The sequence below is a fragment of the Bemisia tabaci genome, chromosome 7 (assembly GCF_918797505.1).
Source record: "Bemisia tabaci chromosome 7, PGI_BMITA_v3".
NCBI classification, from domain to species: Eukaryota; Metazoa; Arthropoda; class Insecta; order Hemiptera; family Aleyrodidae; genus Bemisia; species Bemisia tabaci.
The window spans coordinates 11,447,918-11,467,712 of NC_092799.1; the positions used below are offsets into that span (position 1 = coordinate 11,447,918).

The 19,795-nt window shown below is 41.4% G+C and overlaps 1 protein-coding gene across 1 annotated transcript in view; it reads left to right on the top strand.

The window, feature by feature from the left end:
• The window catches only part of LOC109035266 (protein O-mannosyl-transferase TMTC4), a 220,756-nt gene that overhangs the window by 5,434 nt on the left and 195,527 nt on the right, over positions 1-19,795 (top strand). The window contains exons 2-3 of the mRNA XM_019048839.2: positions 11,606-11,755; positions 19,687-19,759. Coding sequence (XP_018904384.2) covers positions 11,667-11,755; positions 19,687-19,759 — 162 coding nt within the window. The 5' untranslated portion in view covers positions 11,606-11,666. The remainder of the gene's footprint in view (positions 1-11,605; positions 11,756-19,686; positions 19,760-19,795) is intronic.

The window sequence follows — 19,795 nt, forward strand, 5'->3', positions numbered from 1 at the left end:
GCTTTTCGTCTAAGATCTCAATATGGGGCCGGGAGTTTATTACTCTTTAGAGTGCATTTGTATTTGTTAATCAACTTGATTGAAATGAATTTGGCTCAGAATCTGCGCCTTTTTCGGGCATAATACCTTTTCTTCAGGTGAATTTTTGCGTTACAAGGCGAATTTCATATCGCTCAGATTTTGTGACAAACATATCCAGCTCCAGAGTGGTATACCAGATGATCCTTGAGTCCCGCACTATGACGTCAATAAAATGTTGTATGGTTTACTTGCTTTCGGGTTCGATATTTATGAGATATGGACTTTAATTGACTAATTAAATTTTAAATTTTAAATGAGTAATTGACTAATGATGAGAGGTTTATTAGTCCCTAACTGTTAAAGAAATTGATACACACACTTGAAATTTGTTATCTGCTCCTAGATTATAGAAACTACTCTTGAGAACCCCCAACTTTTTAAAAGGAACCACCTCGAACACGGTCAAAAACCCTAGGCGTGGTGCGAGACTTTTGGAACATTCTGTACCCTCCAGATTTCACTCCTACATTTTCGACAGTGCCATCAGTCGTTAACGATTAGACGTATTCAAATCAAAACGGGCTATCTTCATCGTGACGTGGACCCTCAATTGCTTGTGCTCTTATGAGCCTCAGAGCCCAGGTCACAATGGACATGGTTCCGTTTGATTCGAATACGTCCTATTTCTCGGAGAGTGCACTCTGAAAAGGCATTCCCAGGAATCCGGCTTCCTTCCCGCACTCAACGCGCTCCGAGCCCCGACCGTCAAAATGAAAATTTGCGCTTTTGATTGTGCAAGAGCTGCATTTTGCGAGGGATTTTTCGGCAGGAAAAGCTGCGAGGAGCAACTTCTCGGTGGTCGGGCGCGGGAAAGAACCGCCAAGTCGGGGGTGGAGACGAGCGTGTACGCTCCAACTATACCAGTGTTGCCGACTCTCACCAAAAGGCCCATTTATGTCGGGTACTAGTTGGAGTGCATTTTGCAGAGGAACAGCTCCCGAGTAGAGTACCTATAAAGAGAGAGTATGGACAACTCGAAATATGTAGCTCTTAGGGCCCAAAAGGGTGGGTAGCCTTTGAAAACGAAAAATGTCACTGTCAATCTTTTTTTTTTTTTTTTTTTTTTTTTTTTTGAGAGCTTACGCACTTTAGGTATAGTTTATTGGCCTTAGTCGTGTAGACAAACAGCCACCGCTAAATGAAGGAGAGTTTACAACAACAGTAGAAACGGAAGTACAAAGGAAGAAACGAAGGAATAAGAAACGAAGAGCGAACATCCATGCCACTCCACGGAGACAAGATCTGAGACCATCAAATCTTGCCACCGTGGCCGGGATTCGAACCCGGGACATCTAGGTCTGTGATCAGTTGCGCTAACCACTGGACCAACCGATGTCGGCCACTGTCAATCTTTAGACTCCAATATCAAACGAAAATGGACAAGAAAATTCATAAGTAAGCATTCTTCCGCAAAAATGAGTAAGTTTATGCAAAAACCAAGTCAAGTCCGTGCTTTACCAACGACAGTTCTCAACAATTGTGATTATAAATCACTCTGGATAATTTAAATTCATAGATTGCCTACCCTTTTGGGGTCTAAGAACTTACCTCAAAATTTTCGACATGTCCATACTCTCCCTATATACTCGAGGAGCCTCTATTTATGGAGTATCCATGAAAGTATTTACGTGTATGGGAGGAAGTTAAAGTGGCTGAGGAGGAGGAAAATACAGGAAAAAGAAGAAGGAGAGGATGTATAAGGAAAGGAAGAAAAAGTGGAGGAAAAATATGAAAAATGGTCGGAAAAAGAGGAGGAGATATGAAAGTGGGAGAGGGAGAAAGAGGAATGGGAAGAAAACGAGAATGAGGAAGATTATGTAGAGGGGAGAAAGTAAGGACAAGAAGAAGAAAAAGAGGGGAACGAAGGACCGAGAAGGAAAAATAGAGACAGAGGGAAAGGACGAAGAAAAGAGAGAAGAAGAGAGAACATAAAGAGAAGAGGAGAAAATGACAACGAAAAAAGAGAAACCTAGATAAAATTCGCAAATATAAGCGGAGGAAGAGCAAAAACTAGGAGAAGGAGGTAGAAGAGTAGAAAAGGTAATGCAGAAGAAGAATAATAATTAGAAGAATAAGCACCTGTATCAATAGGGACTTCGAGAGTACTCACGTTGATCTTTAAGTACGTCTTTAGTATCGAAACGTCTCGGATTTTTAGTGTTGTATTTTAGCCTTGTTTCCCGTTTTCTCCCTTGTTATTTCTCCCGTTGATCATAAAATGAGCCTACAATATTGGTTCCCTCTACCGAAACGTGGTCCGGTTGACACGGAATCAACGCGAAATTTGACAATGGAGTACTCGCGGGTCGAGTATAATTTCGCTCGTGTCAGCGGGCGAAACTTTTCACGCTTTCGCGTCTCTCCCCGACTTGGTTTCAGTTAACTTGAGTCGATACAGCCCCCGCCCCTTCTCCACCCCCCTCCTCCTCTGCGGTGCCCCGGTCGGCCCCGAGGCCACGCTGCGGTTCGGGGCACGCAATCACTCACGCATGTCTGAGGAAAAGCAGAAACCATAGATAACAGCGTTGCCGGGCGAAATTTCTCGCGAAGTGGGGGGAGGGGTGTTGGCGGATCCAGCAATTTGGCAACCCCGGATTTACTCCCATTAAACCTATGGAAATGTATCGATTCTTTAAGGGGCCAGGTGCTCCGACAAGAATCGATTATTTAGCATAGGTTTAAATGGAAGAAATCCGATGTTGCCAAATTGTTGGATCCGCCTCTGGTTGTCGGAAACAAGTCGGATCAGTCCTCCCGTCCGAGGGAAATCCGTTGGAATGAAGCAAGTCCTGACTCTGGTCTGGCGGAGGAAAGCGTGCAGATATCGCATGGAGGATCTTGTTTTGTTTGGATGGGACTGTTGCTCAAGGAGGCCAACGAGATTTCTGGGGAAATTTTAGGAAAAATCAGGGAAAATTGAATCAGTGAGAATGAAAACGCACTAGCTCGGAAAAATGAAAAGAATCAAGACACACACGAAATCGAAGAGTAAATGAAGAAGTTAGTCGAAGAAAGAGAATTTTGATGCCGAAATACAAGCACTGAAGGGCATTTTAAAGGTCCAAGTTGGAACAGATGCGCTAACTTCAATGACTTTTATAAAAATTGATCGTCTTTTATGAAAACTGAGCAATTTCGAGCTACCGAGTTGGTGTATTTTCGAACTCACTGATTCAATTCGGGAATCTGTTCCGAAGACCGAGAAACTTCTACTATCTCTAATGGTCTAAATACCATTTCATTTTTTCAAAATTTTATGGAGATTATTAAGATCTGTGGCTTATGTGGATCTCATTCAGCAAAAAGGAACCGGCGGGATTACAGTGTTGTAAAAATGTTGCTTTTTCATAAGTACCTAAAAATTGGCCCAGAATAGCAAATACTTTTGGCTTCCCACCAAAAATTGCTAATTTTAAAGGAAAACAATTGTGTAAATTTTAATACTGTGCGTATATTAAGTATTTTTAAAAGAAACGGAGAAGTTGCGCCGTTTTGAAAACACTGTAATCGCGTTGGTTCCCTTTTGCTGAATGCGATCCATGTTAATGTATTTGAGCCACCAGTAATGACCTCTCGAAAAACACATTTGAATCTTTAAATCTTCATAATAACAGAGAAGACTTTACTGACCAGAAAACATGAACATCGGAAACACTTTTGTAATTAAAATTTGAATGTGTACTAACTGCTCAAGGATTGACACATACCTGGGGGGAAGGAAGAGTGCTGAGAGCTGGAAGCTGATCAAAGGCCTAAGAAGGGACATGAAACGGGACATTATATCTCCGATAACAATCTCACAGCTTGACGAACATTTTAATAAATTATTGACGGAAGGACGACCAGAGTTTCAAACGGGGAATGCTGAAAATATAGTCGAGGATCACTCAATGGAAATTCGAGTTGAGGAGGTGGTCAAAGCAATCAGGGAATTGATGAATGGAAGAGCTCCTGGGCCAGGAAACATTCCAGCCGAGTTAATTAAATGTGGGACTGGCAAGTTGGTTAACCATCTCAGGGATTTGCTGCAGAAATGCATTGACGGTGATGACATCCCGAAAGAATGGAAAGAGGCCTGGATAACAGCGTCGCATAAAAAAGGAAGGAAGGATGACTGTGGGAACTACAGAGGGTTAGCGGTGACAGGAACGATAAGTAAAATTTATGGAAAAGTGTTGAAAGCGAAGATCGAAGAGGAGTGGACCCCGTTCGAGGCGGAGGAGCAAGCAGGTTTTAGGGCTGGTCGGTCTACCGCTGATCATCTGTTCTGTGTTACCCAGTTAACCGAAAAGAAGAGAATTGTTGGCCAGGAGCTTCATTTAGTGTTTTTGGATATTGAAAAGGCTTATGATAGTATTCCTCTTGTGAAACTCTGGGAAGTCCTAGAAGAAACTGGTTTTAGTAAAGGACTTATTGGGGCAGTCAAGCAGTTTTATCGGGGGGCTTTTGCTAGAATTAAGTGCCAAGGAAGGCTTTCAGACGGTTTTTTTGTCACCAAGGGGCTTAAGCAGGGATGTTGTCTGTCACCGACGCTGTTTAAGATATATCTAGAGCACGTTCTGAAGGAATGGAAAAGAAAGTGTGCCGGCATGGGCGTCCCTCTAAATGACCAAGAAACACTGTTCACGCTATGCTTTGCTGACGACCAGGTAGTCATAAGTCAAGATCACGATGACGCGGAGTATATGACCCGGAAGTTGGTGGAGGAGTACCGCAAATGGGGCCTCGAGGTTAGTGTCCGTAAGACAAAAAAGATGTCAGTCGGAGGTGCTCAGCAAAGCATAGTCCTGGAGGATGGTCAACATATAGAAAGTTGCGAACAATACAAGTACCTGGGGGTGAACCTGACTTCGGATGGGAAGCTGGATCAGGCCATTCGGGACCGTAATCTTCTAGGAAGGAAAGCCATCGCCATGCTTAATGGGATCCTTTGGGACCAAAGGATTTCCAAAGACAACAAGAAGAGGATTTATAACTCGGTTGTCAAGCCTATTATCACCTATGGCAGTGAAGTGTGGCAGTTGAAGAAGCGGACCCAAGAAATGCTCAAGGCGACCGAGATGGATTTCTGGCGAAGATCGGCTGGAATCTCGAGGAGAGAACGTGTCAGGAATGAACGTGTCCGAGAGATAATGGGCGTTGAGGGGACGATTGTGCACGATATCATGACCAAGCAATTGGTATGGTATGGGCATGTGCAGAGAATGGCTGATACCAGGTTGCCGAAGAAGGTGTTGGAGTGGGTCCCCCCAGGTAGGCGACGGAGAGGGCGTCCAGCCAAACGGTGGGTAGAGGGCATCCATGAAGAGATGGAGAGATGCCACCTTCCGGAGGATCTCTACCATGACAGATTCCTGTGGAGAATAGGCGTCGCAGAGCGCCCTAGCGCGCCGTAAAAGCGGCTCATACATACATACTAAAAGATCGGATGAAGGATTAAGAAAACTTGATAGCTTTTCCGAAGAAAATTTTGAGAAAGTGGGAGAAAACGTCGGTGTCTCATACGAAGATTTTTGAAAATTTTGGAAGAATCAGGGAATGAGAATGGTCAAGAATCTTAGACACCGGGGTTGCGATGAGACTGTCCCGCAAGATAGCCAACGAGATTCTCAAGGAATAGGGAAATTAGTTAAGCAGGGTCATTGCTTCATCTCAAAATGGACGTATTTTTATCAAACGGAACTATAAGCATTAAGACATGAGCCCTGAGACCCATAAGAATATGTGCATAATAAAGCTCACGTCATAATGCACACAGTTCCGTTTGATAGAAATACGTCCAAATGTCTCAGAGTAACCCACGGTTTCGTCGTCTCCCGAACGAAGGAACGTAGTACCATTCCAAGGCTGGAAAATTATCTCAAACAATTTCATTTTTCACAAAAATGTACACCTGCAGTCTTTGTCCAAATTTTTTTGATCTTAGCTCGAGATCAGAGGGAAAAACGGTAGAAAAATGCAATTTGTGAGGTGAAATTCAGCAATATTGAAATAGATTTACATTCCCTCTTAAGGAGAGCGATGATTTGACCAAAAATTTGGTAGGTCAACCAAGTCCTTCTGGCACTGGTTGATCTGACTGAAAAAAAATTAAACTCAATGAAACTAAAAGTAACCGTGGATGCGGACGTTTTCATAAATATATAACCTCGTCAGATCATGGGGGTCGAAAATGACATCATATTCGACGTTATGACCAGACAGCTTGTCTGGTATGGTCATGTCAATAGAATGACGAACGAAAGGCTCCCAAAGAAGTTGCTTGATTAGGTTCCTCCTGGGAGGAGACGAAGTGGACGTTCAGTGAAAGGGTGGTGACAGGGGGTTTTAGAAGAAATGGGGTTTTGCCAACTCCCTGAGGGCGCACTGGTAAAAAAAAACCTCTTGGTTCAAGAGTGCAGTTTCTTATCGCCGGATTTAAGAGTCTTGAACTCTTGTTTCAAGCGGATTTTGCATTGAAACAAGAATCCAGACTCTTAAATCCGGCGATAAGAAACTGCACTCTTGAACCAAGAGGTTTTTTTTTACCAGTGCGCCCTCAGGGAGTTGGCAAAACCCCATTTCTTCTAAAACCCCCTGTCACCACCCTTTCACTGAACGTCCACTTCGTCTCCTCCCAGGAGGAACCTAATCAAGCAACTTCTTTGGGAGCCTTTCGTTCGTCATTCTATTGACATGACCATACCAGACAAGCTGTCTGGTCATAACGTCGAATATGATGTCATTTTCGACCCCCATGATCTGACGAGGTTATATATTTATGAAAACGTCCGCATCCACGGTTACTTTTAGTTTCATTGAGTTTAATTTTTTTTCAGTCAGATCAACCAGTGCCAGAAGGACTTGGTTGACCTACCAAATTTTTGGTCAAATCATCGCTCTCCTTAAGAGGGAATGTAAATCTATTTCAATATTGCTGAATTTCACCTCACAAATTGCATTTTTCTACCGTTTTTCCCTCTGATCTCGAGCTAAGATCAAAAAAATTTGGACAAAGACTGCAGGTGTACATTTTTGTGAAAAATGAAATTGTTTGAGATAATTTTCCAGCCTTGGAATGGTACTACGTTCCTTCGTTCGGGAGACGACGAAACCGTGGGTTACTCTGAGACATTTGGACGTATTTCTATCAAACGGAACTGTGTGCATTATGACGTGAGCTTTATTATGCACATATTCTTATGGGTCTCAGGGCTCATGTCTTAATGCTTATAGTTCCGTTTGATAAAAATACGTCCATTTTGAGATGAAGCAATGACCCTGCTTAACTAATTTCCCTATTCCTTGAGAATCTCGTTGGCTATCTTGCGGGACAGTCTCATCGCAACCCCGGTGTCTAAGATTCTTGACCATTCTCATTCCCTGATTCTTCCAAAATTTTCAAAAATCTTCGTATGAGACACCGACGTTTTCTCCCACTTTCTCAAAATTTTCTTCGGAAAAGCTATCAAGTTTTCTTAATCCTTCATCCGATCTTTTAGTACACATTCAAATTTTAATTACAAAAGTGTTTCCGATGTTCATGTTTTCTGGTCAGTAAAGTCTTCTCTGTTATTATGAAGATTTAAAGATTCAAATGTGTTTTTCGAGAGGTCATTACTGGTGGCTCAAATACATTAACATGGATCGCATTCAGCAAAAGGGAACCAACGCGATTACAGTGTTTTCAAAACGGCGCAACTTCTCCGTTTCTTTTAAAAATACTTAATATACGCACAGTATTAAAATTTACACAATTGTTTTCCTTTAAAATTAGCAATTTTTGGTGGGAAGCCAAAAGTATTTGCTATTCTGGGCCAATTTTTAGGTACTTATGAAAAAGCAACATTTTTACAACACTGTAATCCCGCCGGTTCCTTTTTGCTGAATGAGATCCACATAAGCCACAGATCTTAATAATCTCCACAAATTTTGAAAAAATGAAATGGTATTTAGACCATTAGAGATAGTAGAAGTTTCTCGGTCTTCGGAACAGATTCCCGAATTGAATCAGTGAGTTCGAAAATACACCAATTCGGTAGCTCGAAATTGCTCAGTTTTCATAAAAGACGATCAATTTTTATAAAAGTCATTGAAGTTAGCGCATCTGTTCCAACTTGGACCTTTAAAATGCCCTTCAGTGCTTGTATTTCAATAAGTTTCATATAAGTCAATGCAATGCGGCATTGGTCCAAGAGGTTTTTTTTTTTTTTACCAGTGGGGCTTTGGGAGGATAGGAAAATTTGGCGGCTAGGGGTCGCAGAGCGCCGGAGCGCGCTATAAAAGCGGCTTTATACATACATACATCACCTCGTCCGAAATCAAATTCGATAAAATTCGGCAGCAGGGATAGTGGAACTCGCCGTAGAGGGCGCTAGTGGTAGTCGTCGCGAGGGGCGCGGTGGAGTCACAAAAGTTGGGCGCTCAACTTAATCCGAAAGTTGGCTCGTAAAAAATTCACTTTGGGGCGCGGCCGTGTTATTGGCGAAAGGAAAAGGTGGGAAAAAGACTGCATTAAGCAACTTTTAAGATAATAAAACTTGCCGAGAGCTAGCCCTGCGTCCTGCGCCCTTCGTACTGTGCCGAGCCATCGGAAAATTCCACCGCCGCTCCGTTTTCCCGCGTCCCGCCAAATTGGTAGCATTCCAAACTTTCCGGATTTCTCCTGCCCGGAGATCTTTCGGAAGCTCAGACTTATTTCCTCTCATTTAAACGCCTTGGCTTATTATTAGCAGCTTTGCGAGCAAAAGGAGCTACCTATCTGAATGCGCTGGTAGATAAGCGTTTGAAGTGGTACGACTAAACACTGTAAAAAGTTACGAGCTATAAAGACATACCGTTCGGTCCGGGCTCAGAGACCGGAAATTCCAGGCGCTGGAGCCGTGACTTCGACTGCTCCGGGTGCCATGCCCGGAAGTTTCGGCCTCTGAACCCGGAACGCGGATGTCTATGTAGTCCGCAAGTACGGTCTCCACGGCCGGAGTTTATAGCGAGAGAGCCCATGAACGACAGGCTTTTGTCTCTCAGACCCTTGTAAACGGGAAATTTTGAAAACTCATTTGTGCAATACTGCCGTGCAAGGGTAAAACGCTGTATGAACTCGCAGACGTTGCCAAATTTTCTATGTTAAAATACGATTTTTCAAGGAAATCTATGAATTTTTTCCTCCAATTTTACAGAGAATTTGATTCGCGATAGATCTGAATACAGATATTCATAGATTTTCTTGAAAAATCGTATTTTAACATAGAAAATTTGGCACCGTCTGCGAGTTCATACAGCGTTTTACCCTTGCACGGCAGTATTGCACAAATGAGTTTTCAAAATTTCCCGTTTACGAGGGTCTGAGAGACAAAAGCCTGTCGTACATGGGCTCTTTCGCTAAAATAAACTTCGGCCGTGGAGGCCGTACTTGCGGACTATGTAGACACAAAGACATCAATTTTAGTGAATTTGCTGCACGGTATGAAGCAAATTTCTTAAGATTTTCCAAGGAATCCGCACACATGTTCTCTTGTGGAAAATTAACGTGTCCCGTTAAATTTGGCAATAGCTGATGTGGCTTGGTTCCTTTCTGCTTACGCGGTCCAATTGGGATGATGGTTATTTCTATTTATCATCTAATTTCCAGTGTGTTTCTATCTGATGCATGAGTGGAGTCCTGCGCTATTCTGTTGTGCTGAGGAAGAACGCCACGTGAGCATTCGGAAGTTGCCAAACTTCCTCCAATGAAATTTTCATTTTTAAGAAGAGTCGTGCATATTTTCTCTTGAAATATCTGTATTTAGATCTATTGCGAATCAAATTCTCTGTAAAATTGGAGAAAAAATATTCAAAGATTTCCTTGAAAATTCGTATTTTAACATAGAAAATTTGGCAACGTCCGCGAGTTCATACAGCGTTTTACCCTCGCACGGCAGTATTGCACGAATGAGTTTTCAAAATTTCCCGTTTACAAGTCTGCTTAACGCGGTCCAATTGGGATGATGGTTTTTTCTTTTTTATCATCTAATTTCCAACGTATTTCTATCTGATACATGAGAGGAGTCTTGCGCTATTCCGTTCGATCCTGGGTTTTTTGTTTCCACGCTAGTCCGTGGAATTAGCCCGAGAACTGCAACGACGTATCCGCGGTCCCGCAGTTATGAAGTTCTATTGGCAGGAATTAATTTCACTCGGAACGGTCGGGGGCCGCGGTGGCGCTGCGGCCGGAAGTTGACGAAGTTAATGATATACGCCATCCCACCTCGCAGCGCAAAACCGCGCATCCACGCGCACATCCCGGCGGAGCTTACGCGGTTTGGTCCGCGCGGGGCGATATTTTATTGTGTCCCGATCCGCTTTCTTGGGCGGCCCCGCGTCGCTTATTTCTCCCGCACGATAACTTTGCCAATTAAAAATACCTAATGGCGTAAAAAATTCAGCCATTGTCTGTCTGGCTCGCTCCAATGTAGCGACCCCGAGCCATTAATTCGCGAGCTCGGGCCCCGGCTCTGCTCCTCCGTGAAAAGAAATCGGGAAATTGTATTCACCCAACTTCATCCATTATCCCGGATGAAGTCCCGACTTCGCGGTCGCACCTAATTATGCCGCCAGCGTTGTCGCGTGGCTTTTCAGAGTTTTTATCGCTCGATAATGGACCGATCGACTGAGTCTGAATCAGTGTTCGAAACTCACCTTTAAGTCATAGAGAAAAAAAAAAGGAGATGTTTGCATCTTAAGGTTTGTTCACCCTGTGACGGGTACAACCTGGCCAGCGAAATCCGGAATTTGAAGTATGAAATACGGACCATAATGTCCCATGTCACGTTTAATCTGTGTTAAGTAGAGACGATAAAACTTTGCATGAAAGTTTATTTTCGAAATCTAATTTTGTAAATTTCTTACTGCGGGTCGATTCTTGAATCGTTATTGAATGAGTTTGCTCGATAACTCCCTATCTTAACAACGCTTTGTATCGATCAAAGTCATTCTACAACGATTCAACAATCAAAGCGCAGCAGTAGACTTTTGATAAGCCGGCACAGTATAGCAGTCGGGGATGTCGTATGACGAAAATGTCGCACAATTGAGAACACCAAAAAAGACTGAATAGATGACATTGTAGATTCCACTTGTGACCAGAAAGCACAAACTTGGCCAATTTTGTATCATATCATCAAAACAAAATAATTAAATTAGAAGGAAAATATTAAAAAACACACATAATAACAAGCGCAATGTTTGTGTAAAAAAACGATTTCCATCGTCCTGTGTCCGTTAATGCCACGTTTCAGCCGTGAAAAAAACCTGACGTGTAATTCAGAGTCTACCGTACGTAAAATTTTGAAGAGAAAACACAAAATTTGATACATTTTAAATTCATACCGTGTCTAGTGGTGTCTAACAAGGTCAATCTATAAAGTAATACCGTATATTTTACAACTATAGGTTTAATCTTGTGGTTGTAAGTTAAGCAAAACCACGCAAGTATTAAGTACAATCACCTGTACCTGTTTTTTTACGTTTACAAATCCGTAACGTTTCTGTTATTTTTCTGTTTCAGCCGGATTTGTGCGGGAGCGAGTGATAATAAAAGAGTTCTCTGGAGCTCGATTTTAGCGTGCATGGCTATGCTGGCCAAAGAGACCGGTCTCACAGTTCTGTTCGTCAACCTTTTCTTGGACCTTTACCGCTCTTGGCACCCGCTCAAAAGGTAAATCAACGCACACATTTACTTTATTTTCATACTCAGACCTCAAGTGCTGGACTCGCTCTCACTGGAAACACTTCTAAGTCAGTTGCATGTGTCACTGACTAATGGGCTTTCATCTTTGATTCTAAGTATTTTTCAAAAAAAAATATGAGGGCAGAGAAATGACTACGTGGTCAAGATATCACCATTTACCCTCTTACCAAGAGGATGGGATCTTCATTCACAGAAATGAGTCAAATTAGTCGATTATTTAGATAAAGTTCAATTCACCATTTTATTTCACCAGTTTAGTCTCACCATTGGCACAAATAAATCAAACCGTTATCAACTTATTCTTCAGGCTATTCGTGAATTTTTCATTGGAATATTAAACTTAACACGCAAATTTCTGACTTTACGCCAATAGAAATTTGGCTTCAGTGAGCGGTCATAAGCAGATGTTGACTCAAGCTTAAGCTTTGTCCTCTATTAAAGTCTCAATTTAAGGAACTTTTCTGCCTCAGACATGAGTTTTGAAAACAAGAGAACTCCAAACAATCAAATTCCTTCCAAATGTTTACAATTTAGGATTGAATGGTTAAATTAAAAATCCATGCTCATACAACAACCACCTCTGCAATGATTCAAAAACGTGTGTGTAATTCATGCAAGACAAAAATTGTTTTGTTATGCTGCGAATTTAGGGGAAGATGAGCATGCGGTAAAGGATTAAGTTCCTGACATAATGTTCACCAAAAAAAAGATGTTGTCGAAACATCTCGGATGTTACGGTTGTTAAATAAATGTGGGACAACTCTTGGATGTTGCTATTAACACTCTGGCAGTTAACGTAGCATGAAAGGATGTAAAAGGAACATCCATGGATGTTACTTGAACAGCCAGAGTGGTAATGACAACATCCAAGAGTTTTCGCACATTTTTTAAACATCCAGGATGTTACCTCTTTTTTTTTCGGTGATTGCTTTTTCCTTAGGAAAAATATGCTCTCGGAGATTTTGGAACTTTGGATCGAGATGCTTGGAATTGAAGATCAGACATTTTATTGTTACCGCACGAATGTTTATTCAAGCAGTCTCAAGATTATCAATACGCACCGATGTAAAAGCGGTATGAAAGCGGAGCCCAACGCAGAATAACCCGCCGAAACTCCCCTCTGAATTTGAATACGTAATAAAACCTCGCAGACCGTTTAAAAAGATCTTTAAATTTGAAGCGCCCCTAAAGAGGTTGTACCGCGCGCTTTTATGAACCGTTTAATGCGACCGAAGGAGTGATGATCATCTGGTGATTTGATATGAAAAAAGAAGAAGAAAAATTATCTCGGGGGATTTTATTACCGACCGTCTTGGCTCGGGAGACGCGGCGCTTCTTCGTCTTTGCCAAATTTTGTCGTAATAAGTCGAAACGTTTGACTGGTTTGAGCTGCCTTAAGGTGATTCAATGGACGCCATATTTTGTGTCAAAACGGCATGCGATATATCGCTTCAATTGGTTCCATTTTTTCAGCTACTCGTCATTTTTGGAATTTGTTGGAATTTGGAGTGTAGCCGAGAGTTAGAAAAAATGTAAAATTTCTTTAAAAAACTTACATTTTATTAAATAACTTGGACCGAAGCTTTTCGAAGCGAACGCTTCATCATCAGGGTCTCAAAATCGATATCACAGAGGCCATAATTTAAATTTCAAACAAGGTAACAGATTTCATAGATACAATTGATAACAAGCTATTAAATTTTGTTTTCCAAAAATTTTCCGTCATTTTTCTCCAAATTTGAGATCGCCATTCTGTTGTCAGGAGACTAAAGCACTCACTTACCAATTTTAACAAAGAAATTCAACGTAATAAAGGCGTGGTTTTTTAGAGAGAAAATATCGCATTCGAGTGCAGTTTCGGGGTCAGTATCAAATGCGATGTTTTCTCTCTAAAAAAACCACGCTTTTATTACTTGTAATTTGTTTGTAAAAATTGGTAAGTGAGTGCTTCAGTCTCCTGACAACAGAATTGCGATCTCATTAAAAATTCGAGAAAAATGATTGGTAGCTGAAAAAATAGAGCCAATCGATACGATAAATCGCACGTCGTTCTGGCACAAAATATGGCGTCCATTGAATCACCTTAAGAGTTTATCATAAACGATTGAAGTGAATTTTGTTCGGGAATTTCAGTGCATCGAAAAAAGTAATATGCTGTTTTAGCACCTAGAATGTCAAAAATGTGTCTGGTGATCCCAATATGCTGCCTTTACTGCCCCGGCAGTTAACGTTACATCCTATGAATGTAAATTCAACTGCGTGGGCAATCAAGGCAGCATCATAAGATCACCAGACACATTTTTGACATCCTAGGTGCTAAAACAGCATACCATGTTTTTCAGTGTGTCCTTCAACATGGTCGCGGATCATTGTTAGAATTTTGAATATTTTTACCAACCCTTTCCGATTGTTGTGTGATTTTTAATCCTCACTATTAATGAGAAAGAATAAGAACACATCAAAGGCGAGACGAACAGGTTTAAAGATTCAAAATTCTAAATTTTGTTCTCTCGCAGTGCATCGCCGCACAACGGATCGGTTCAATTGGGAAGATCGGACACAAGTTGGAAACTTTAAAAGCTCATAACTCCGTTCATACACATTTTTGAGGTTTTAAAAGTGGCTTCACTGGTTTCCTCGTCAAATTTTCTTTTGGAAGCACCCCACAAAATTTAAAATGTGACGAATCAAAAATCAAAATTTGCAGATGTAGTCAAAAAGTTCATGTCCGACCTCTCTGCTTGACTCGATCCACTCTACGCCGGTTGATGTGAATAATTTCCTGCCCAAGCAGGACCCAGAGGCGTGGCGTGAATTGCGATTTATCGATTGTTATGCCATTTAAACCTATGGAGAAGGATCGATAAACAGGGTGATCGCAGCGAACACCTCAATAATCGATTCTTTACCATATTTATACATTGCATAACAATCGATATATCGCAATTAACGCCATGCCACTGGCAGGACCGGCCACGGTTCGTTTCTCTCGAGTGTGGTTGATGGAATAATCGCGTAATAACAAAAACACCTGAGACAGATCAATGTACTACAATTCTTCTCAGTTCTTTTTCAGTATGATTTGTGTTCCTTATTCATATCAGTGTTATGTGCACATATTGATATCTGGCCTAGGACTTGTTTTCCAAATTGTGCGTCCTGTAATCGTTTTCCGGGTGAAATTTTGGACGGATATATTATTACACGAATTGCCCTAATTCATACCTTATTCAGAGGTCAATTGTAGCATTTCAAAAATTCTGTTTTTTGGCTTTACTTGGAAGGAATACGGATGTCATTTTGAGGCATTCGTGGAAATCACGAGTATTACCTAAAATTTTCGTAGGATTATTAAAACCATACTTAGAGACTTTTATACTTCACCAACTTGAACCCTACATTCGGTGTCATTTCTCATTTTTCTATAAATATTTAATTTTATTTCCTTTATTACTCTAATTTGCGGAAATTGAAAATTTGCGTGCCAAAAAGTTCTTGTGCTTCCAGTTCATCAAATTTTTTGGCTTCAAATATTTTTCTTTTTCTTTCTTTCATTTCTTTTTTTTTAAAAAAAATCATTGGTCTCCTCAGAAGTGGATCCAGGAAATTTGAAATGGATTGAGGCCGGCTTCTGCTTCTTGGTTCCCAAACACGACATTTTCATGCTTGTTTTTTCTGCATTCATCTTTCCCCGTCTACAAGATTCTCGGGCAAATTGTAAGAGTTGGCTCTCTAAAAAAGAATCACGTGACTCCAAATATAAATCCATCGTAAATATGTGTTTTTTCCCGTAGACAGCAGAATAAAAGCACAACGGTAAGCCAAAGAGCTCTTGAAGTCCCAGCGGTCTTAAGAACGGATTCTACATCTTCCGAACGGTAGTGAAACCCGCAAGTCTTCTTAATTTTATGAGCAACGGAATTTTTATGATCCTAGATATGTTCCTCCGTTGCCAGCTTTTAGCGATGGTAAAAGCACGAATATCATGCACGCGTCATCCTGATTATATTATTGAACAAAATATGGATCCAAACTCATTTGATGTTGTGTTTTTTTAAAAATTCTTATCACTGGAACGTTCAGTTGGCCCCTTTATTCATGACCCGCGACTTTCAGAACTTTTTATGAGCTTGAAAGTTTTTATATAAGGTTTTGTAGAAGACAAATGGGGTAGTATCAAGGTGTATTTGGATGCAATTTTACATTGATGGTCGAAAATCATTTGCACTTGCAGGAGCTCCAATCTTGAAGTTTTTTATAGTAACAATACAAAGTTTAGAGCAGGATTTAAGAGTGTTTTTGGCTTTTGAGTTTGATCGAGAAGTCAATCTCACCATGATCTAAGGAAAATGTTGTTAATGGCCTATTTGTTAAAATCTATCGAATCATCTTAACATGTTTATGACGCTCACAAAAGGTCAAATTTACGTTATCAATAGGGAAGGCAAATGGCCTCTTTGTCTGCCACCACCAACGATCGTATAGTGAGAAAACTTTAATGAGAATATATAATTGATATTTGTAAAATGAACCTCACCGGTTGACGCTACTTTTTTATTGGTAATAATTGATAAGGAACTTATCGGGGGAAAATGTGCCCAATAATGAAGGGTTCAAGCGAGCCTCGACTTAGAAGACTAGAAGCACGATGCAACGGCGTTTAGATGCGCCTATTCCTGCTTGAGGGATGTCCAGATTGCATGCAGGAATTATTGAAGGCGCTTGAACTGAAGACAAGCGCGTAACTCAAGATAATACTTTCTAAAGACCTTGCACCAACAATCGAGGTAGTGTCATTGGGTGAGGCATTACTTCAATTCGGAGACAACGTTGCTTGCAACTTCTCTCCTCAGTATGATAGATTAACAACTTGTTGAGAGAAAAATTCAATACAATTAGCCAAATGATCGCTGATGAATGTCGAGAAGAGCACTTCGACAGGAAAGTTTTTGCAAATTAGGTCAGGATCGCTGAACCGATCGCTCTTCTACTATGTCAAGGAGGGTGTGGATTTGATCGACATGAGTCGATCGACGTTCACCGATCGAGAAATGATTAAAAAACCGATTTCGACCGAAAAATAAAAAATGTGAACCGATCGACGTGAACCGATTGACGCAATTCGATCGACAACCGTATGGGGGTGGCAACCCGTGATTTGATCCACAAGTCATTATGAATCTATCAACAACCCGTGATACAGATGCAATTTCCGTGAATCGATAAGGAAACTTTGTGAGTTGATCAACAAACCCCGGGAGTCCATCGATAAACTGGTGAATAGATCGACAAAACCGTGAATCGATCCCTAAAACCGTGATTCGATCGACAAAACCGTGAATCGATCAAATTTCGTTCATCAAATTGGTGTTAATCGAATCACATCGGTCACGTTGATCGGATCGGTGTCAATCGAGTCACATTCGTCGGTTCACGTTGATCGGATCGGTGTCAATCGAATCACATCGGTAGGTTCACGTTGATCGATTCACAGTTTTTTCTGTGTTTCCATCGATTTATGTTTAAATCTTACGCTTTAGAGAAAATAGTACGTGTGGGGTCCGTGAAATTTCGCCTCTGCACTGGAAAAAGAACAGATTGAATCTAGAGTCCAGACTCTTGAAAACATCGACAAGAAGAAATACTCTTGATTCAATCAGATTTTTGCTTAGATCAAAAGGAAATCCGCTCAAATTAAGAGGCTTGGTTCTTGATTTAAGCAAAAATCCGATTGGTTCAACAGTATTTTTTCTTGTCGATGTTTTTAAGAGTCTGGACTCTAGATCCAGTGTGTTTTTTCCCCAGTGTGATAGAAATCTATCCCGATAAAACACGCGTGTAACCGATCTTCCATGTGACGTCATCCATGAAATAGGGGAATTTTAGCTGCCAGCCGGCATCCAGCGGTGATCGCACCCCGAGGTTCGCTTCCTCGACCCGTCTCGAATAAAACTCGGCGAGACGCGGAGCAGTCAGTATAGGTGCAAATTTGTATCGCCCTCCGTTAACTTTGTAAAATGCAGATAGCGAGTTTTATAGCTCCGAGACTTGAGGTTCCTGAAAATTTCGCACTCTATCAAAAGCTCCCGCACATAAATATTCAATGATTCCTCGCAATATCCTCTTTGACGTCGCCAGATTTACCAGAAACCTTGCTTCTCTCCGCCGCGTCGAGGGAAACATCCGTTTGAACATTCAAATGTTGCCAAAGTTTCTTCGATCAAATAATTGCTCTTGAGGAAAGCTCTGATCATTCAGGCTGATTTAACCGAAATCTGACTACATTTTTCAATTGGGAAGTACATTCTGGCTCATTCGTAAGAATTCATATGTGCATAGGGAACATAATTATACACAAGCACGTATGAAACCAAGCCAAACATTTGTAATTCTTAATGAACCACTAGACAAGGCACAAATTCAAGCATTCTGATACATGTTTCTTAACCAGAATTTCACGTAGAACACGATTTGCGCAACGAAAATTACTGAAACCAACTCCTAACGAAGATTTAAACGTTTTTATTTCACATTGGTTAAGAGGAATTTGAACTGCCCGCTCACAAGAAACTCAAAGCTCTACGTGAGTCAAATCGCGCTATGCAACGGTTTCAGCAAGCTTCTCAATCGAGCAATGTACATTTCCCACCATGTGTAGTTCAAACTCTACGCAATTTGCTACAGCTGAGACAAAGCGTCAAGATTAAGGTTGCCAGACTTTTATATCGCAAAGACTGTCATGATAATGTTCAGCGCGCGATGTGAATCACGTAGATCATTGAGTTTTAATGAGCGGGAGGTTTGAATTCAAGCATCAGGAATCATTGAATATCTTTGTAAGGAGTTGATTTCGGTAAATTTTGTTCGTGCATCGTGTTCTACGGGAAATTTTGGTTAAAAAACGTGTATCAGAATGCTTTAACTCGTACCTTGTCTAGTGGTCCATTGCACAATGTAATCCTTAAAATCAGATCCACGGTGACATCATGACTCTGCATTACGCAGAGTCTTCTCACTTGAAATAAGGGAAAAATCTCATGTAGAGCATGATTTTTGTCTTGGAGTTGTGATGTTTGGCGCAACTTCATACATATAATTAATTTCAGTCAGAGAGACCTCTACGAGGTCAGCTGGCCGATTATTGAAATTTAATTTTTGTCGGGCGGACATAGCTTAAATGGTGAGCGTGATTGGTCCGCGGCTGTGTCTAATTGCTGCTTTGTCTTGCCTTTGTCAGGTGGAATTTACAACAAGGTAAAGGCACCTCTGGAGTTTCCGACAGTGGGCCGTCAATTCCATCTGCCAAAGGTACGACAAAGCAGCGATAAGACATAGCTGACAAATTACGCTTCGCCATTTGGACTATGCATTTTGCAATTTGGACCTAAAAATTCTAGCTCATCTGTAAAAACACCTACGTGTATCGTGTATAGGGAAACTAATGGCACATACGTTGTCTTTAAACTGGGCCAGACTCTGCCAGAGTCTATGATTCTAAATTGCAAAATGTAGTCCATTTATTCTATGTCCGACCGACAAACACAAATTTTGAATAATCGGCCCGTAGCTTGGCTCCGATCGTATGGTCGTCAACTTGTGTCTATACAGCCCCCCCTCCCCCCTCCACCAAGGATTCATATCGCAAAGCTCAAAACCACGCAACCACATCGCTTTTGAATGCGCATGTGCAATTTTCGACATCATGGACGGCAAAATTGATATTTTTAAGGGGCGATTTGGCAACGCGTGGCTAGGCACCGTTATTTTGCGGTTCCGTAGCAGGTGTTCGGGGGAGCCCACTAGCTCTGCTGCGACCCCACCTCATAAAAGTTGGATTATAATTCACGGGGCTTTGCGTTTTTCCAAATCCTGATCGGGTTTTCTCCTCTTTTTTCTAGGGCCTTGCTCGAGCGGAAGTGGAACGAAGAAGCGCTGCATTTTTCGCAGCGGACGGCCAAATTACTAATGGCGGTGAGTAGCTTTCATGGGATTTTTACTTTCTCGTCC